Below are 15,899 nucleotides of genomic sequence, written 5' to 3' on the forward strand. Positions count from 1 at the left end.
CTGGCCAAAGACAAGCTGTCATAAGCCTCCTAATCCTCTCTTCTACCCTAACATGGCATCCCTTCCACAACCCATTTGAGCTTTGCTCCCTGAGAAGCCCCAACCACAGATCATGTTTACCACTCATCAAATTTTCTCCCTTCTTCCTATATTTCTCCAATCCCTGCATTTTCCTTTAAAATATCCCTCTTTTCTACTCTCTCTCCATAAGCACCAACTCTTCTTCCTGTTATCTTTGGGGAAGGGAGAAGGATTAGCCCTCTATCATCCCTTTCCTATTCCTCTTACCTTCAAGGGCTAAAGCCGGAGTTACAACGAAGAGGACCCAGATCCACACCATATCCCCCACTTCGCCCCGAGGCTGAGTGGCCCTTTTAATTGACATGGGGCATCTTTGGGATTTTCACCGTTGTCCTAGCCAGCATCTCTACTTCCAGATGGGATTGTTGCTCCCTCAGAACTGAGTGATCTCTTATCCAAGCTCACTCCCTAAGAGGAGACACAAAGCAGGGAAAAAGAAGGGAGAGAAAGCTACAATTCTCCGATCTAGATCACAGACTTAATGAACCATTGTACCCACCAAGGCTCAAGATGTTTCCAAGCTTACTTAGGGTCTTGAGCTCACTTTCCAGTGCCAATGTGAACTCACTCAAACTGGAAGAAAATTTGGATGTGCCTCCTTTTTCCTTGATCTATCTCTTGGTTTGGACCCAAGGTTCAGTATGCTCTATTTCTGTGCCTTTGTTTCTTTCTACTCAGTGACATGGAATAAACCTGACTCCATCCTTACTTTCGGCATAGGGGTGGGATCTCAGTTGATTTTATGCTCATCTGGAAGAATATTTTTTTCTGACTCTGCCTCTTTGTTGACTTTCACTCTCTTCTTCCCCTACCCCCAACCACCTTTTGAAACCTAGAAGCTCCTTAGCAAGTAAAGGCAGCTGGGTATGGAACTGCCCCCAGTCATTCCTTACTAGGGACACAAAGGGCCCTCTTTCTTTGCTGTCAGACCTGGCAGCCTGAAATGTTTCAGAGAAGCAGTGAAGCAGGAGGGAGGGAGGAATGAAAGGCTCTGGGGCATGATGGAAGAAGGGAACACATGAACACAAGTAAGGAGGGGGAGGGAGGAGAGACTATGTTGTGCCAAAGCCTACAGTGGAAGGGGAAAGGAACAGAGATGTGAATTCCCCAAGGGGTGAGGGTAGAGGAAAAAGTGAATATTTCTGGGAAAAGCAGCTTTTTGTGCGTTATCTTTTTCACTGAAAAATGTTGAATTTTTAAAAAAGTAATAAATAAAATTTTTAGAGGGCGTTCTATATTGCAACCTATTTCTTCCTCTCCAGAATTATTTTTCAAACCTATGCAACAGAATAATAACTAGCATTTATATACTGCTTTAAGTTTGCAAAATGCTTCACCCATTATTATCTCATTTAATTCTCATAACAATCCTGCAAGGGAGGTGCTATTATTATATCTACTTTAGAGACGAGGAAATGGAGACGGAGCAAGGTTAAATGACTCATCTAGGTCACAAAGCCAGTAAGTATATGAGGGAGGATTTGAACTCAAGTTTTCCTGTCTCCACGTCTAATGTGGTCCACTGCATCACGTAGCTGCTTCTAAGATAAGCATATAAAACAATCTAAAGCATCAAACTTTTACAGATGCTTACATTGAAGACAAGCAATTACAATGTGACCTTCCTTTAGAAGAGCAGGTTTATTTTTACTTCTGGAAACTTTCACCATTTAAGAAAGAAGAATTTAGTACCTTCTTTGCTTGCAGGTGTCCTCTAGTGGACTTTTGCTCAGAAAATTGGTAGACAGCTGCTAGATCTCTATCCCAGAGACATCCAAAAAAAAGAGGGAAGGACCTGTTCATACAAAAGTATTTATAGCAGCTCTTTTTGTGGTAGCTAAGAATTGAAAATCAAAGGGATGCCCATCAATTGGGGAATGGCTAAACAAACTGCCGTATATGAATGTAACGGAATACTATTGTGTCATAAGAAATGACAAGTAGGATGATTTCAGAAAAACCTAGAAAGACTTACATGGACTGATGAATAGTGAAGTAAACAGAACCAGGAGAATGTTGCACACAGTAACAATGATATTGTTTGATGAAGAACTGTGAATGACTTGGCTATTCTCAGCAATACAATGATCCAAAACAATCCCAACCAACTAATGATGAAGCATGCTGTCTCCAGAGAAAGAACTGATATTGATTGAATACAGACTGAAGCATGCTATTTTTCACTTTCTTTTTTCATTTTTTTTCTTTTATTTGAATCTTCTTATACAAAATGACTAATATGGAAATATTTTACATAATTGCACATGTATAACCTCTATATGACTGCTTACAGTCTCAGGGATGCAGGAGGAGAGGGAAGGAGGGATAGAATTGGGAACTCAAGACTGTAAATAAAAGTGTTTTAAAAGTTGAAAAAAAAAGAAAGAAAAAAATTGGTAAATACAGTATTGTCTTCCTGATCAGGTCTCAAAGGGATGAGTGTGGAGTGAATGTGGAAGGAACATTCATTTATTCCTGTAGAATTTGGAAATCTGGAGTTTACTGTCCTGATTATTTGAAAGGCTCAGTGCAGGGAGAAATGAGAAAAAAAAAGCTAGGTTTGGGATTGTAAAAAGAAGTGAGACACTGGCTGACTTCACCTGGCCCTATTTTCTTGAGGCCTATATGGAAGCTCAAAAGAGTATGCATCTTAATCAAAATGGTAAGACTCCATACTCATTTGAATAAAGAATATTAAATTATATTTTAAGTCTGTTTATTATATTTTCACACCCTATGTCAATGATAACCAAATGTCTGTTCACTTGAGATTTATATGGTAAAATCACTTAGCCTTAGCAATGAGGTGAAGTCAGCTCTGTAAGGATGGCAGCTAGGTGGCGCAGTGGATAGAGTGACAGGTCTGGAGTCAGGAAGACTTTCCTTGAGTTCAAATCTTGCCTCAGACACTTGCTAGCTTTGTGATCCTGGACAAGTCACTTACCTTGGTTTGCCTCCGTTTCCTCATCTGTAAAATGAGCTGGAGAAAGAAATGATAAACCACTCTACTATCTTTTCCAAGAAAACACCAAATGGGGTCACAGAGAGTCAGACACAACTGAAAAATGACTGAATTGTTAACTGTGAGGAAGGAAATGCCATAAGCATAACTATACACGCTGTAGCTTAGCAATTAGATTGTTGTCCCCACCCCCAAGCAAGTGGTGAGACCAGCTTCACCTGTAAGAATAAGTTTCTACTCTACAAACTATTCTGAAGGGGGAAGGAGAAAGCAATTTGCAAATATCGTCAGATTAAAGATGCATTTCCAAAGGCTACTAAGATCATTAAACACCTTTACATTAGACCATTAAAAAAAATCCTTTTGGTTAGTTTAAAGGGAGGAAACTACTATGAAGAAAATGCAAATCATTCTTTCCAATGTTCTTGGCCCAGAGGTGCTAGTATAGCTTCTTAATACCAGCAGCATCACAAAGGGCTTTGCAATCAACATCCTTAAGAAAATTGCAATCAATTCACTAAGTGGTTTCATTCATAGAGAAGATAGCATCTGAAAACCAGAGAGAAAATGAATTAATCTTTCCCAAGAGCAACCTTTTATTCTGGAACAGATAATGTGGGTCATTTAAATATAGTCCAGCAAGGAGTTAGCAAGCGACTAAGACCCCCGTTCCATTTGCCCGGGAGCCCTTCCAGAGTCTGAATGGGAACAGGTAATGACATTTGTGGAGGAAAGAATCAATGAAACACCATGCCTCTGGGTACTTACAGAAGGATGGGCACAGGTGTAGGAGAAGGAATTATAAACTTCATGATCACACCTTAATGCAGAAAGAGAAGAGAGCAGATAACATTGCTGAGTACCTCAGCTGTAAAATAAGCAATGCTAGGCAGAAGACTGGGAGTGGTAGCATATTTTCTTTGCTGACTGGCTATGCAAATAAATGTGAAAGCATCATGGGAGATCAAAATGGATAAATACCGATGCTACTGCAATAGGATGTACATCCCATGGCCTAAACTTGCTTCGTACTGACGTCATGAAGTTGGACAGTCTCCAGAAGAGCTACAGAAGTGCCAATGAATTTAGTTACAAAGCAAATCAAAGCTGCTCCTGTCGCAGCTGCTGTCTTCAAGAAGAAGCAAGACAAAAAGAATGCAAGGAATAAAATAAGGACACAGAAGCCTGAAAAGGGAGGGGTACCCTTTGTGAGTGTGTCGGGGCTGAATTATTCTGAATTTGAGGTGATGGAAGCTGTTCTATTTAGGATTCACAACCATTGGAATTATCTGCTCTAATGTGGTCTGGTAGAAAGAGCAAGGGTAGGGGGTGGGAGTGGAATGGGTCAGGTATTCTTCACCTTTTTTGTGTCTTGGAACCTTTTGACAGTCTGGTGAAGCCTATGGATGGACCTTCTTCTCAGTATGTTTTATTGCCTATATTCATCATTGAAGGAAATGCTAGATTTTACTTCGAGGTTAGTGAAAATAAAGATGTATTTTTCCCCATTCACTTTTGGACCCTGGAGGTTTATCCACAGACCCCTTTTAGGTCAGTGGACCCTACGATAAGAAGTCCTGACTCTAATTCTGGAGGTCTCTTCCATTTCTACATTTTATGGCCCTACTGCTTTCCAGTTCCCTCCTTTTTTGAGGGGGTGGGAGTGGATCCCTATGGGAAAGAAGGGAAAAGATAAGTTTAGGTATCTTTTTAGCTAAGGGACTGCATAGCCTGTGTGTGGAGAATCACCAATCACAAGGAGATTTCTGGATTGAATGAAATTGAATCTGGGATTAAGAGAATAGGTGAATGATCTGGAACCAGAGGATCCAGGTGAGCAATTCCAAATTTAGATGAAGTAAGTTCCGAGGGATGGACTGTTTCTCCAAAGTGGTTTGAGGTGGGCAGAGGCCGTGACTACAAGATTGAGGCCTCCCTTCTAAGGGAATCACCAAATTGGCAGGGCAAGAAAGCAATCTGTAACACATGCAGTTGGAATCAAGGGCAGATGCAGTGGAACAAGATTGAGGAACTGAGCATATGTGTTACCCTGACAAAAGGGGGAAAAAAATGAAAAGGAAGGAGGAAGATTGCACCTGACAGTCATTTGGCTGACACTTCTAGGTGTGAGCCTCCTGATTTCCATTCAGACTTCTCTGGTCTAAATCTCTGCCATGGTGCTGGGCTTCCTGCTTCCATCATCTCTTGGACTTGGGGGTTCCCTGGAAACTGTGGTTCCTGGTTCAGTCTGGTCTCTAGTTTATGATCTTGCCTGGCTGCCAGTTTGGGCCCTGTCCCTTTTTGAACTGGTTTTTAGTCAAACCTGATGATCACCCTAATCACTGACATTTGTCAACCCCAATGTGGGAAACTCAATAGTATTTATCATCTGGTGCCTATTTCAGACTCCTTTTCCCCCAATTCTGGCTGCTTATACACCAGCTAACCCCCACCACCATTGAAGATCCCTAGCAAAGGGCTGCACAAAACCTGGGAGCACACTTCTGGGGAAGTGGCCATAAGCCAGGGGCATCTGTCACCCTTTGGGAAGCAAGCAGCTGACTCCAATAGCAGATGGGGTCAGTTGCCTTGCTTTCCAGCAGGCCTGGGAATACCCTAGATTCTTTTCCTGGGTGGGCACAGAGTCTCCTAGAGTTTCTGACCCTGAGTAAGTTGTTTTTCAACCTTCACCTGACCAACATGACTTTTATTTTGTATTTTTTTTCCTCCATGCTACCAAACAGCACATTTCCTACTGAACCATTTTCTATCCTATGGAGGGAAATCCCTCATTGAAAAATGTGATGGTAGTAGTGAGGTTCTTCTGAAGTTCAAGAAGATATCTGACATTCTCCTTAGATCCCATATTGCCAGTCAGTGTATTTTCTAGCTCTATCAGGGGCAAAGGACAAAGATGCAATATGCCAGCTACCTCTGGACACTGTCAGAACTTGATATAGACCAAAGGCTCTTAACCTATCTTGTGCTATGGACTCACTTGGAAGTCTGGCTAGTGAAGCCTATGGGCCCTTCTTAGAATATTTTTAAATGCATAAAATGATATGTGTATGATTACAAAGGAGATAAATTATATCAAAATGTAGTTATCAAAAACATAATTTTAAGTTCATAGACTTCCGCTTAAAAAAAATGTAGCAGACTACTCCCAGCTCTGGGCAGCTTGGGGCTGCAGGGGACGGAATACTAGCCCATGGAGTCAGAAGGAGTCATTTTCTTGAATTCAGATCTGGTCTCAGATACTGCTGTGTGATCCTAGGCAAGTCACTTAACCCTGTTTGCCTCAGTTTCCTCATCTGTAAAATGAGCTAGAGAAGGAAATGGCAAGCCACTTCAGTAGTTTTGCTAAGAAAATTCCAAATGGGGTCATGAAGAGTCAGATATGACTGAAAATGACTGAACAACCACAATCCCAGTCTTACTGGATCAATTTTTGGAGTCATTAGCTATGCCTACACATTCCAGGTCTTCTGTTTATTACCTGCATAACTCTGGGCAAATCACTTCTCTCTGGGCCTCATTTTCCTTATCTATAAAATGAGGAATTGGCCTGGGTAAGCACTAAAGTCACTTCCAGCCCTAAATCCTATGGCATATTGAATTATGGCAGGTAAATATGGTGCTACCGCACTGAGCCCTGTCTTTGGTTGCAGCTGAAGAAGTCGAGGCAGATGCTCTAGTATTCTCTAGGACTGCCTAACAGGAATTTGATAAATGGCAAAGATTAGGAGTAGCCAGTGAAATTTAGGTACCTCATCGTCCAGGCTCAAGTCTCCACTAAGCCTGAAAATTGGCCTACCAGTCACCATGGGTAGAGCGGTTGTAGTACCATCCTTTCCCTACACATACTCAGGCCAACAGACTTCCTAGGCCACACCACGGTGCATCTGTTCCTGATACTCAAGATCCAATTGTCAGGCCCTTGGCTATTGTGGGTCTGAGCTCTGATGAAGTCAACTATCTCCACAAACTTAATGGACTTAGTATAGGCACTGTTGTCATAAGATCATATATCTAGACCTGACCCTTTGGTTTAACAGAGGAAGAAACTGAGACCCAAAGAGGTTTATTCACTTGCCCAGGATCATTCATTCATTTATTTATTCAACATTTATTAAATGTGATTGCACAGGTAGCAGCATTAGAGGAAAGATTTCAACCCATGTCCTCTGACCCTCGAGACACTATATAGAGATATCATGCAAAAAATATTGTGGCCTACAGAGGTTAAGTGACTTCCCTATGGCCCCAGAAATAGCAAGTGATTGTTGAGATTATCATCACAGTTCTTTTTCTTTTTTTTTCTCCTAGACAAAGCAGGTATCCTAGAAACCCTCTGTCACTCAAACCCACAAAGTTGAAGGGGTTTATTAGAGAAACAATGTGAAATATTCAATCTGCACATGACTTCCAACCGGCTTTTCGTAATAGTGGCTGATGTTCCATAATCCAGCTATTGCCCAGGATTTGGGCCTGTTCCAGCAACAGGTGTCTGGCCTAGAGAAGGTGTGGGCTGCCCCAAACCAGACTTAGAGCCAGAGCTCCTTCCTTCACACAAGAATCATCTTGTTGTGTTTAGTACAACTGAGAAATGGCTCTCAGGTAGACCATGCATTTGTGTAATTAATCTCAAGCTCCAATCCTGACTGGCTGGATCTGTTCACTGGCTAGGCCAGAGACAGTATCTCTGTGGGAGTTTTGAGCAAAGAGAAGAAAGAAACGGTTTGTACCCCTTCCCTTTCAAAGACCCAATATCATTTGTGAAAAAAAGAGTAACAAATGAATATAGAGAGCTCAATGCTATTATGATGAGATTAGCATCACTTACTCTTAATAGTCATATATGAGTTGGCAGAGATGGCTATATCCTTCAAGATGCATGCAATTTGGTTTAGATATAAGAAGTAGATGAATGGAAGATGACCTTCTAAAGCCTGAATGATTCTGTGTAAATATCAGGCTTTGCCTTTTGGTGTGTTATATATTAGACATTTCAAAACCTATTAAATCAAGGAATGGTAGCTTCCCTCAATGATATCTTCATCTATTCCCAGTACTTTTCCCAACACAATGGAACTGGTTTAAGCCTTTTTCTGGGCCTATGCTAACACCAATTCTTTACCAAGATGGAGAAATGCTAACTTGAGATGGAGAACACACAATTTTAAGGGTACACTCTCCAGCATGGTATTTCAGTTGGAGCCTCCATATTGATAAAATACCTACAAAGGTCCCTCAACTTTTAACATAACTTTATTATGTCATAGACTACTTTGACAATCTGAAGTCTATGAAACATATCTCAGAATAATGTTTTTAAATGCATAAAAAAGAGGATTAGAAAAGGAAACAATTCTATTGAAATAGTTATCTAATATACATATGTGCACACACAGATATATATATACATATAAATATGTGTGTGTTTTAAAGTTCATGAGCCCTTAGGTTAAGAACTTTTATATTAGGGGGAAGGTTGGTGTCTATTCCCATAGAACCTTAGCAGGACAACCAGGAGGCCTGGTCTGTGTACAAATGTGGTTATGAGCTGGCACATCAGACCAAGGAGGTAGGGTAGACCACATGTTTTGCCAAGATAAAAGGGTAGAGTTTTGAAAAGGAAGATTATATCATAGAGTCATTTTGCCAACAACTCCTGTTATCAGGCTTCCTGTTTTCCCACAGATAGCCTCAACTCAATGTTGCCATTCTAGTCCTTGCTTTCCTACTTCCACTTCATTTCTTAGACTGGCTGTTCCTAAGAATCTTTGGTTCCTGATCACTCAGTCAATAAGCATTTCTTAAGTGCCTACTATGTGTTATACACCGTGCTAAGCACTGAGGAAATAAAGGCAAAAGCAAATCTCTGCCCTTGAGGAGCTCACAGTCTACTGGGTCTAGCTTGGTCTCTGGTTTGCACTCTCACCTGCATCCTGATTTATATCTCCTAAAGGGTTCTTTTTAGGTGCAATAATTTCCTTGTTGGTCATTATGTATCTATACCTTCCCCCCTCCTATAAATGGCATACAACACAGAGAAATTTTAGTATGGGGTAGCTTATGAAGTTTAGGGTTATTTAGCCCTGGATTTTCTTTACATGCTTCTAATTCTCTTATCTAGAAACATTATTTGTGAAGACAGGAGTGAGAGGTGAAAGAGGCAAAGAAAATAGAAAGAAAGGGTACCTAGAGACTCCAGAAATGGAAGAAGACAAGAGATAGGTAATTAATGATCAGTTAATTAGGTTTAGCTAGGTGGCACAGTGGACAGAGTGCTAGGCCTGGAGTCTGGAAGACCTGAGTTTAAATCTGACTAGTTGTGTGATCCTAGGCAAGTCCTTTAACCTCTGCCTCAGTTTCCTCAATTGTAAAATGGCAATAATGATTAGCACCTACCTCCCAGGGTTGTCATGAAGTTCAAATGAGATATTTGTTAAAGCATTTATCCCAGCATCTGGAACATAGTAGGTGCTTAATAAATGATTGTTTCCTTCTTTCCTTCTCCCTTTACTGGCTCTATAAATTCAGAGTTCTAAGGGGACAGAAAATTCTGGCAGGTTCTGAATCTCAGGTTCAAGGGTATTCTCTTAAGATCACAAGATGATTGTGCTCTGGGGATGAAAGCAAAGGTTCCTAGACCATATCTGAGAGTAGGAAGTTGAATGCAGGTCAGGGTAGCTCATGGGCCAGGTGTGAATCTTGGCATTCATGACATGGTGCTTCAGTAAAGCACAATGGGAGAAACCAGCAATGGCAGAGGATCATAGATTGAGAACCAGAAGGGACTGTACAAATTATGTTGCCCAAAGGTTCTTAATCTGGGGTCCGTGAACTTTTTTTTTATTAGGTGATAACTATATTTCAGTATAATTGGTTTCTGTTGAAACCCCAGGTATTTTATTTTATACCTTTAAAACTATTATTCTGAAAAGGGCTTAGCTGTCTTCACCAGGCAGCCAAAGAGAGTCCACAGCACACAAACACAAAGCTAAGAACTTCTAGTCTAGACCAATCCCTTTATTTTACAAATGAAGGAAATTGAAAACTAGAAAGTTGAAGTGACTTGTCCACAGTCACATAGGTATTAAGCAGGTGAGTCAGGATTTGAATACAAGTCCTCTGATTCCAATTTTATTACTCTTTTCTTTCTATCACACTAACTTTTTGTCCTTGGAGAGTATACTTTTTAAAAACCTAAAGGATCTCTACAAGAAGGAATAAAAGTCTTAAAATACCCAGAAATGGAAGAACATTTTGCTTAGTGAGAATGACAGCATTCAGCAGCAGAAATCCATGAAGGTTCTAAGGCATGCACTGTATCTGAATCACAGTGCTCTTTTGTCAGACATTCTTTGACAATTCTTTATCAAACATCCACAGATTTTGATACCTGCCATGGAGCCCTACTTATTGGTACAGAAAAAAGTTAAATAAAAGACTTCTTTAAGAAAGCAGATTTTTGGTGCCAACTAATCAACACAGCTACAAATCTCTTGGTCCAAGATTCAAAGGCAGAAATGTAAGTGAAGACAAAGCTAGTCTTGCCTTTAACTAGGCTGCAAAACAAGCAATCCACCTATGACTCGATGTTGGAAAGACATTTTCCATTGGAGCATAATAGACAATGTTCTCAGGTGCTTGGTCAAGGAATGAAAGTTGGGATTCTGCCAAGCAAATCACTCCTACAACATGGTGCCAAGTCCCTTACAGGACAAAAGCCCCTGATTCCTTTTGCTTCTTTCGTGTTTCAGAGTCTTCTTTGATCTGTAAAAGAAACTGGTTTCTGTTTGGATGTATTTACACTGATTCAAGAAATGTACTGACTTGTGAAGTAGAGGGGCTTGTCTCAATCCAGGCAAATGTTCAGCTTTCAGAAGGCCAGGAAGACACAAAAAATGGATCGTCAGAAGAAATAGAAAAGGTTGATAGTGATAGCATAGAAAATGAGACTGATTGGACAGAGGTTTTTTGTGGTAAAAGTAAGTCTAATGAGCTCATTTGGTTTTCCGCCTTATTTATTAAAAAAATATATTACTTTCTAGTTCCATTTGAAATTGTGGAAAATGTCAAATTAATAAAAAAAACCCTTTTTTTGGCTTTGCTATAGTCTCTTTTGATCTCAGGTTTTTGCTAACTCTCATAAAATGGTAAACAAAAATAGGAGATGATACATTCCTTAAAGTTCAGCAGCCTGTAGCCTCATTTATACCATATATTAAAATATGTAAAAGTAGATTCCAATATTTGATGTGTAATTACTGCCCACATTAACTATGTTTAAATCTAACATAGCAGCCCTGATAATTTTATGAACAACTCAATTAAAAATAATATGGTTTTTAAAGTTCTAAAATTACAGTTATGTTAGATTTGTAGAAGGTGCTTTAAAAGGCGTAGTATCTATTTCAGTTTTTTTCCCCCAAATTTAACTAAAATGTTTCTTTTCTCCATGCATGGCTTTGAAATTTCTGAAACTTTGCATAAATAGGATGAAAGCTGAGATGGAGAAGCTGGGGGCACCAAGAACATGACTAAAGAAATAGTAATCACAGAAATAATAAACAACACAGTAAATAACCTTCATCCTAGGATTTGCTAATGCTCTCTCCCAAGAAGTAGAGATTGTTACCTTGATAACACTTTGTTTTCTCTCACACTATCTCCCTGGGTAGGGAGGACACAGAAAACCACAAAGAGAAAAAAATGGATGAAGAGACAAGTCAGGGTATGGTCCAGGACACATAACCAATGTAAAGGTGTAAAGCTGTAAAGGAAACCCATGAGTCCTGCCTCCCAAGCCATATTTTCACCCTTAGATTGGAATATGGTGATCTAGAGGGCAGGGACAGAGTAGGGAGAAGGAACAGATGGAACGATATGGGGACAGTAGATCTGTGGCTGGTTCTGAAACTGGGCAGGGCTTCCCACCTGTTATCCCTGGCATCAGAGTGGGAGGGTCAGCACCATAGGGCCATTCCTGGGTCTTGCTTTGCAGCTGTTAAACTCTCAGGAAATTCCTATATAATCCCTGATCAGTGCAGCCCTGTAAGCTTATAGCTTTCATCTCCACCTTGGAAAACCTCTTCATAATTCTCCTCAACACTCCACGATCCCTCCTCCTCAACAGCTCATTTTTAGTAGAGGCCCATGGGGAACAGTCAATATACACCCATGTGTAAGACTCATAACCTAACTGGGGAGCAGGAGGGGGGTGAAGAAATATGGCTTTATTTTTCTTTTGTTTGTGTGTTTGGGAGGAAGGGACTAGAGGCAGGGTAGGGCACAGCCTAGTTCTATGATGTTTACTGAGGCTCCGAGCCTGTCCTGCAGAGAGTGTCTCTAACATGATATCCTCAGAGCAAGCAGCATCTGTAGACATATGTACCTCCCACTCCCAGAATAGGGGGGCGACTAGGGGCAGCTTTTGAGGTGTGTGGTGTTTGTATAGTCCCTTCCAGCTGAGATCACCATAAACTAAGTGGGTGTGGATGTGGGTGTGACAGCATAGGAAAGTGTTTTGGCTAAGTGTTTGGGGGCAGCAAATGTGTGTGAACGAAAGCTAGTGTAAGCTAGCCTATGAATGTCTATGATAGTGTATGAATGTGAAAAAAAATGAGGTTGTATAAAAACATATGTCTTGTTAAGAGACTGCGTGTGAGATTGGGTGTATGCCATAGGGGGTGTCTCTTTGTGTGTGTGTGTGTGTGTGTGTGTGTGTGTGTGTGTGTGTGTGTGTGTGTGTGAAAGCATGTGGCTCTGTTGGTAGATGACAGGGGCTCCCCACATCCTCGTGTTGGTATGTATCTCTGGCCATGCATCTGAATTTGTCTCAGAATAGCAGCCCTCACAAATGGCCAACCCCCACCCTCTTTTCCTTTCTTCAATCTATGTCCACCTGTGTTTTCAGAAGGGCTTGAAAAGGGAAAGCAAGCTGAGACCAGAGGAGAATAGAATGGTTAGGGGGAGCCTGCAGCTTTCTAGCCCCCTCCCATTTCTGCCCTGGTGCCCCTTACTGTCCCTCAGTTTACCTACTTTTTATCTTGAGGACACCAGGCCCTCCCTGGGCAGGGGAAGACACCAGAGGGCCTTCTTTTTTGCCTTGCTTTCCTCCCCCTCACCATCTTCCCTTAATCCTCAGGCATAGTTACTTGCCATGTTTTTCCCTGGGCATTGAACTGGAGTCCCAGTGCCAGCATTCCTTCTAGGTATTGAGGGAGGCTCCCCCTCAACCCTGACTTGTCCACAACAGAACACCATGTCTATAAGTGATGCCCTCAGATGGTATCAATACACCATCTCAACCCCTCCTCCCACATCTCAGCACTGGAAATAGGCCCTGGGCATTCTGACCTTTTCCTACAACCCCTCAGTCTAAGAAGCAGCCCTGGACTCCTACATTCCCTCCTGAGCCAAATTTCCCCTGAAGGGTGGAACCAATTGGGTGGAAAAAGACTTAGCCCTGACTTTCTCAGCCTAATGCCAGGGCCATTACAACACGAACTATGCTGCTGGGCTCCTGCCACCTCCCCCAGGGGAAGGCGGGCACAGGGTGCCAGGATGTTGGGCTGCCAAGGTGGGGTGGGGTGAACCAAGTCAGAAAGAGAGGTGAGTGGAGCTGGGGTGTGGACATGGGAGAAGACTGAAGCTTAAGTTTACAGGTTGTGTAGGGGATGCAAAAGCTGTATCGAGTCTCCCCTACCCAACCTCCAGGTCTTGAATTGAGGGCGGGGTAGGCACATAGTAAGGAGTAGGGGCAAGATAGAATGTAAACTCTACTCTGTTCCTTCCCCCTCCCCACCCCCGCCCCTCAACACACACACACACACACACACACACACACACACACACACTCCTCCACATTTAGTTCCACTTAGGATCTCAGTAGATGTCCTAAGTCATTGGAATGGGGGGGATGAAGAGAGATCTGGTTACAAGTTATCAGTCTCACCCTCTCAGAGGTCTCGCAAGTTAAAAACAGGGTTGTTTTTGGGTGCAGATGCAGGAAGAAGGGTCCGCACTCTTAGCAAGTTGAAAGGGGAGGGGACAGAGTTGTCAGGTCCTGGACCTTTTGGCTAGCCCAGAACAGGCAGACAAGGAAGTCGCTGGGTGACAAAACTCAGGACAGGTCGCTTCAGACCTTTCCATCCTGTCCCAGGTACTTCCTCGGACCTTGCAGAGGCTCTGCTGGGCAGTCCACCATCATGCAAAGTCCATCTGGGCAGTCAGCCCATTATCAAGCAAAACCTCTTCGACCCTTCCACTCCTTGGGCCAACTCCCTTCCCTCAAATGCCCCCTCCACGCCCCCTCCCCCATTTCTAGGGCTCACCTTCCCGCCTAGGGAGAGGTAAGCACGAGTCCCCACGCCTCCCGGTACCTGCAGCTCTCCCGGGAGGGCAGGGCGCGGGGCTTCCCTCCGCGATGCCCAAGCCCTCCCCCTCTGCTCTGGGGCGGGAGCCCCCTCTCCCCCAAGTTCTTAGCCACCGCGACCCGCCGCGATCAGCTCGGTGACTGCTGACGTGCCTGCCGCGAGGAGTTGGGAGCTTGCACTCGGGCGCAGAGGGAAGGGCGGCGCAGTCTGCTCTCCAAGGTGTGGGTCCAGGGTAGGAGGAGAGCAGAAGGATCGGGAAGGGACAGCTCCTTCTCACCTTCGGCTATGCTTGCTCCGGACCCCAGTCCAGGTCCCGCCGCTACAGCCGCCGCCGCCCGCGCCTCCCGAGCGCCGCCCGGCCCCCGCCCCCTCTTCGACCCCTCCCACTGCGCCCGTCCTATCTCCAGCTTCTTCTCCACCCCCTTCATCTGCCTTCTACTCTCTCTGGGGCTGTAGGAGGAGGTCTTCCCAGTCTCGGCAGCCTCTCCCGCGGCTGGGGGACCGAGCTACGTGCAGACCCTTCCCCACTACCGGGAGACGTGGTCTCTGATGGGGAGAACGGTGCTTCTCTGCCCCCTGCCCAACCCCCAAGCCCCGTGGACTCCATGAGAAGGTGGCACGCAGGAGGGCGTGGAGTGGCTTCGGGGATTATGCCAAGTGGGAAGGTGGGAGGGACATTGGCAGCCGCTGCCTAGACAATCCTGCCGGCTCCTGTTCCAGACCTGCGGGAATGCATGGGTGGAGCAGCCAGTTGGAGGGGCCTGAAGGAATAGGGGAGGGAAAGGGGTAGAGATCGTAATTTGGACCCCCTTTATCCTCTTATCCGGACACCCTGACTTGTGGGCGGGCATACAGGGGCAAAGCTGACAAGAAAGAATTTGTCCAGGGTAGTTTCCAAAGGGTATTTCCAAACCCCAACACTTGCTACCACCCTCTTCCCTTCCATATACACACACTTTCCCTTTTTGATTTCTCTTCATTTATATTTAGCTAGCCTAGATCCTGAATGAACATGCTGAGTGGGGGACTGGAAAATGAAGTAAAGACTCGGGTATGAATTGGAGTCAAAGTGAAGTGAAAAAGTTGAGGGCAACATTGAAAGAATGTTGAGGAGAGGGTGGGAGTGGGGGTTGGGAGAGGGTCCAAAGGATGAGGCTGGGATCTGGGTGAGGGAACAGTCACACTGTTGATCTAAGCTGAATCTGCCCATTTTCTTTTTTCCCCTGGCTGTGTTCTAAGTTGGAGTCCTGGGGACCACATACTTTTACCTCCATCCTTGAGATGGGGCAAGGAAGCATGGGAATGAAGCTCTATCTGTTCTGAGGACTGAGTGAGTCCCAGGCTCTGGGTTTAAGCAAGTTCTTAAAATTATCTGCTTCAATACTATAGTAAAAGATAAGGATGGTGGAAGGTACTTCTAGCTAGTATCAAGAAGAGGTTATGAAGAGAATGGGAGAGGACAGTGCATG

General features: G+C 43.5%; 1 protein-coding gene across 5 annotated transcripts in view; it reads right to left on the reverse strand.

Moving 5' to 3' along the window:
• Positions 1 to 14,784, reverse strand: part of EPHB6 (EPH receptor B6) — a 24,288-nt gene extending 9,504 nt beyond the window's left edge. The window contains exons 1-2 of one of the 5 annotated variants that reach the window (XM_020998051.2): positions 14,708 to 14,784; positions 289 to 489 (exon numbers count right to left, since the gene is read on the reverse strand). In XM_020998051.2, the coding sequence (XP_020853710.1) occupies positions 289 to 385 (97 nt within the window). In that variant the 5' untranslated portion in view covers positions 386 to 489; positions 14,708 to 14,784. Of the gene's footprint in view, positions 1 to 288; positions 490 to 14,388 lie in introns of all 5 variants that reach the window. The other 4 variants (XM_020998054.2, XM_020998049.2, XM_020998050.2 and 1 more) reach the window with 4 other exon arrangements.
• Between the last annotated feature and the right edge of the window lie 1,115 nt (positions 14,785 to 15,899).

The sequence above is a fragment of the Phascolarctos cinereus genome, unplaced genomic scaffold (assembly GCF_003287225.1).
Source record: "Phascolarctos cinereus isolate Bilbo 61053 unplaced genomic scaffold, phaCin_HiC Scaffold_1;HRSCAF=81, whole genome shotgun sequence".
Classification (NCBI taxonomy): domain Eukaryota; kingdom Metazoa; phylum Chordata; class Mammalia; order Diprotodontia; family Phascolarctidae; genus Phascolarctos; species Phascolarctos cinereus.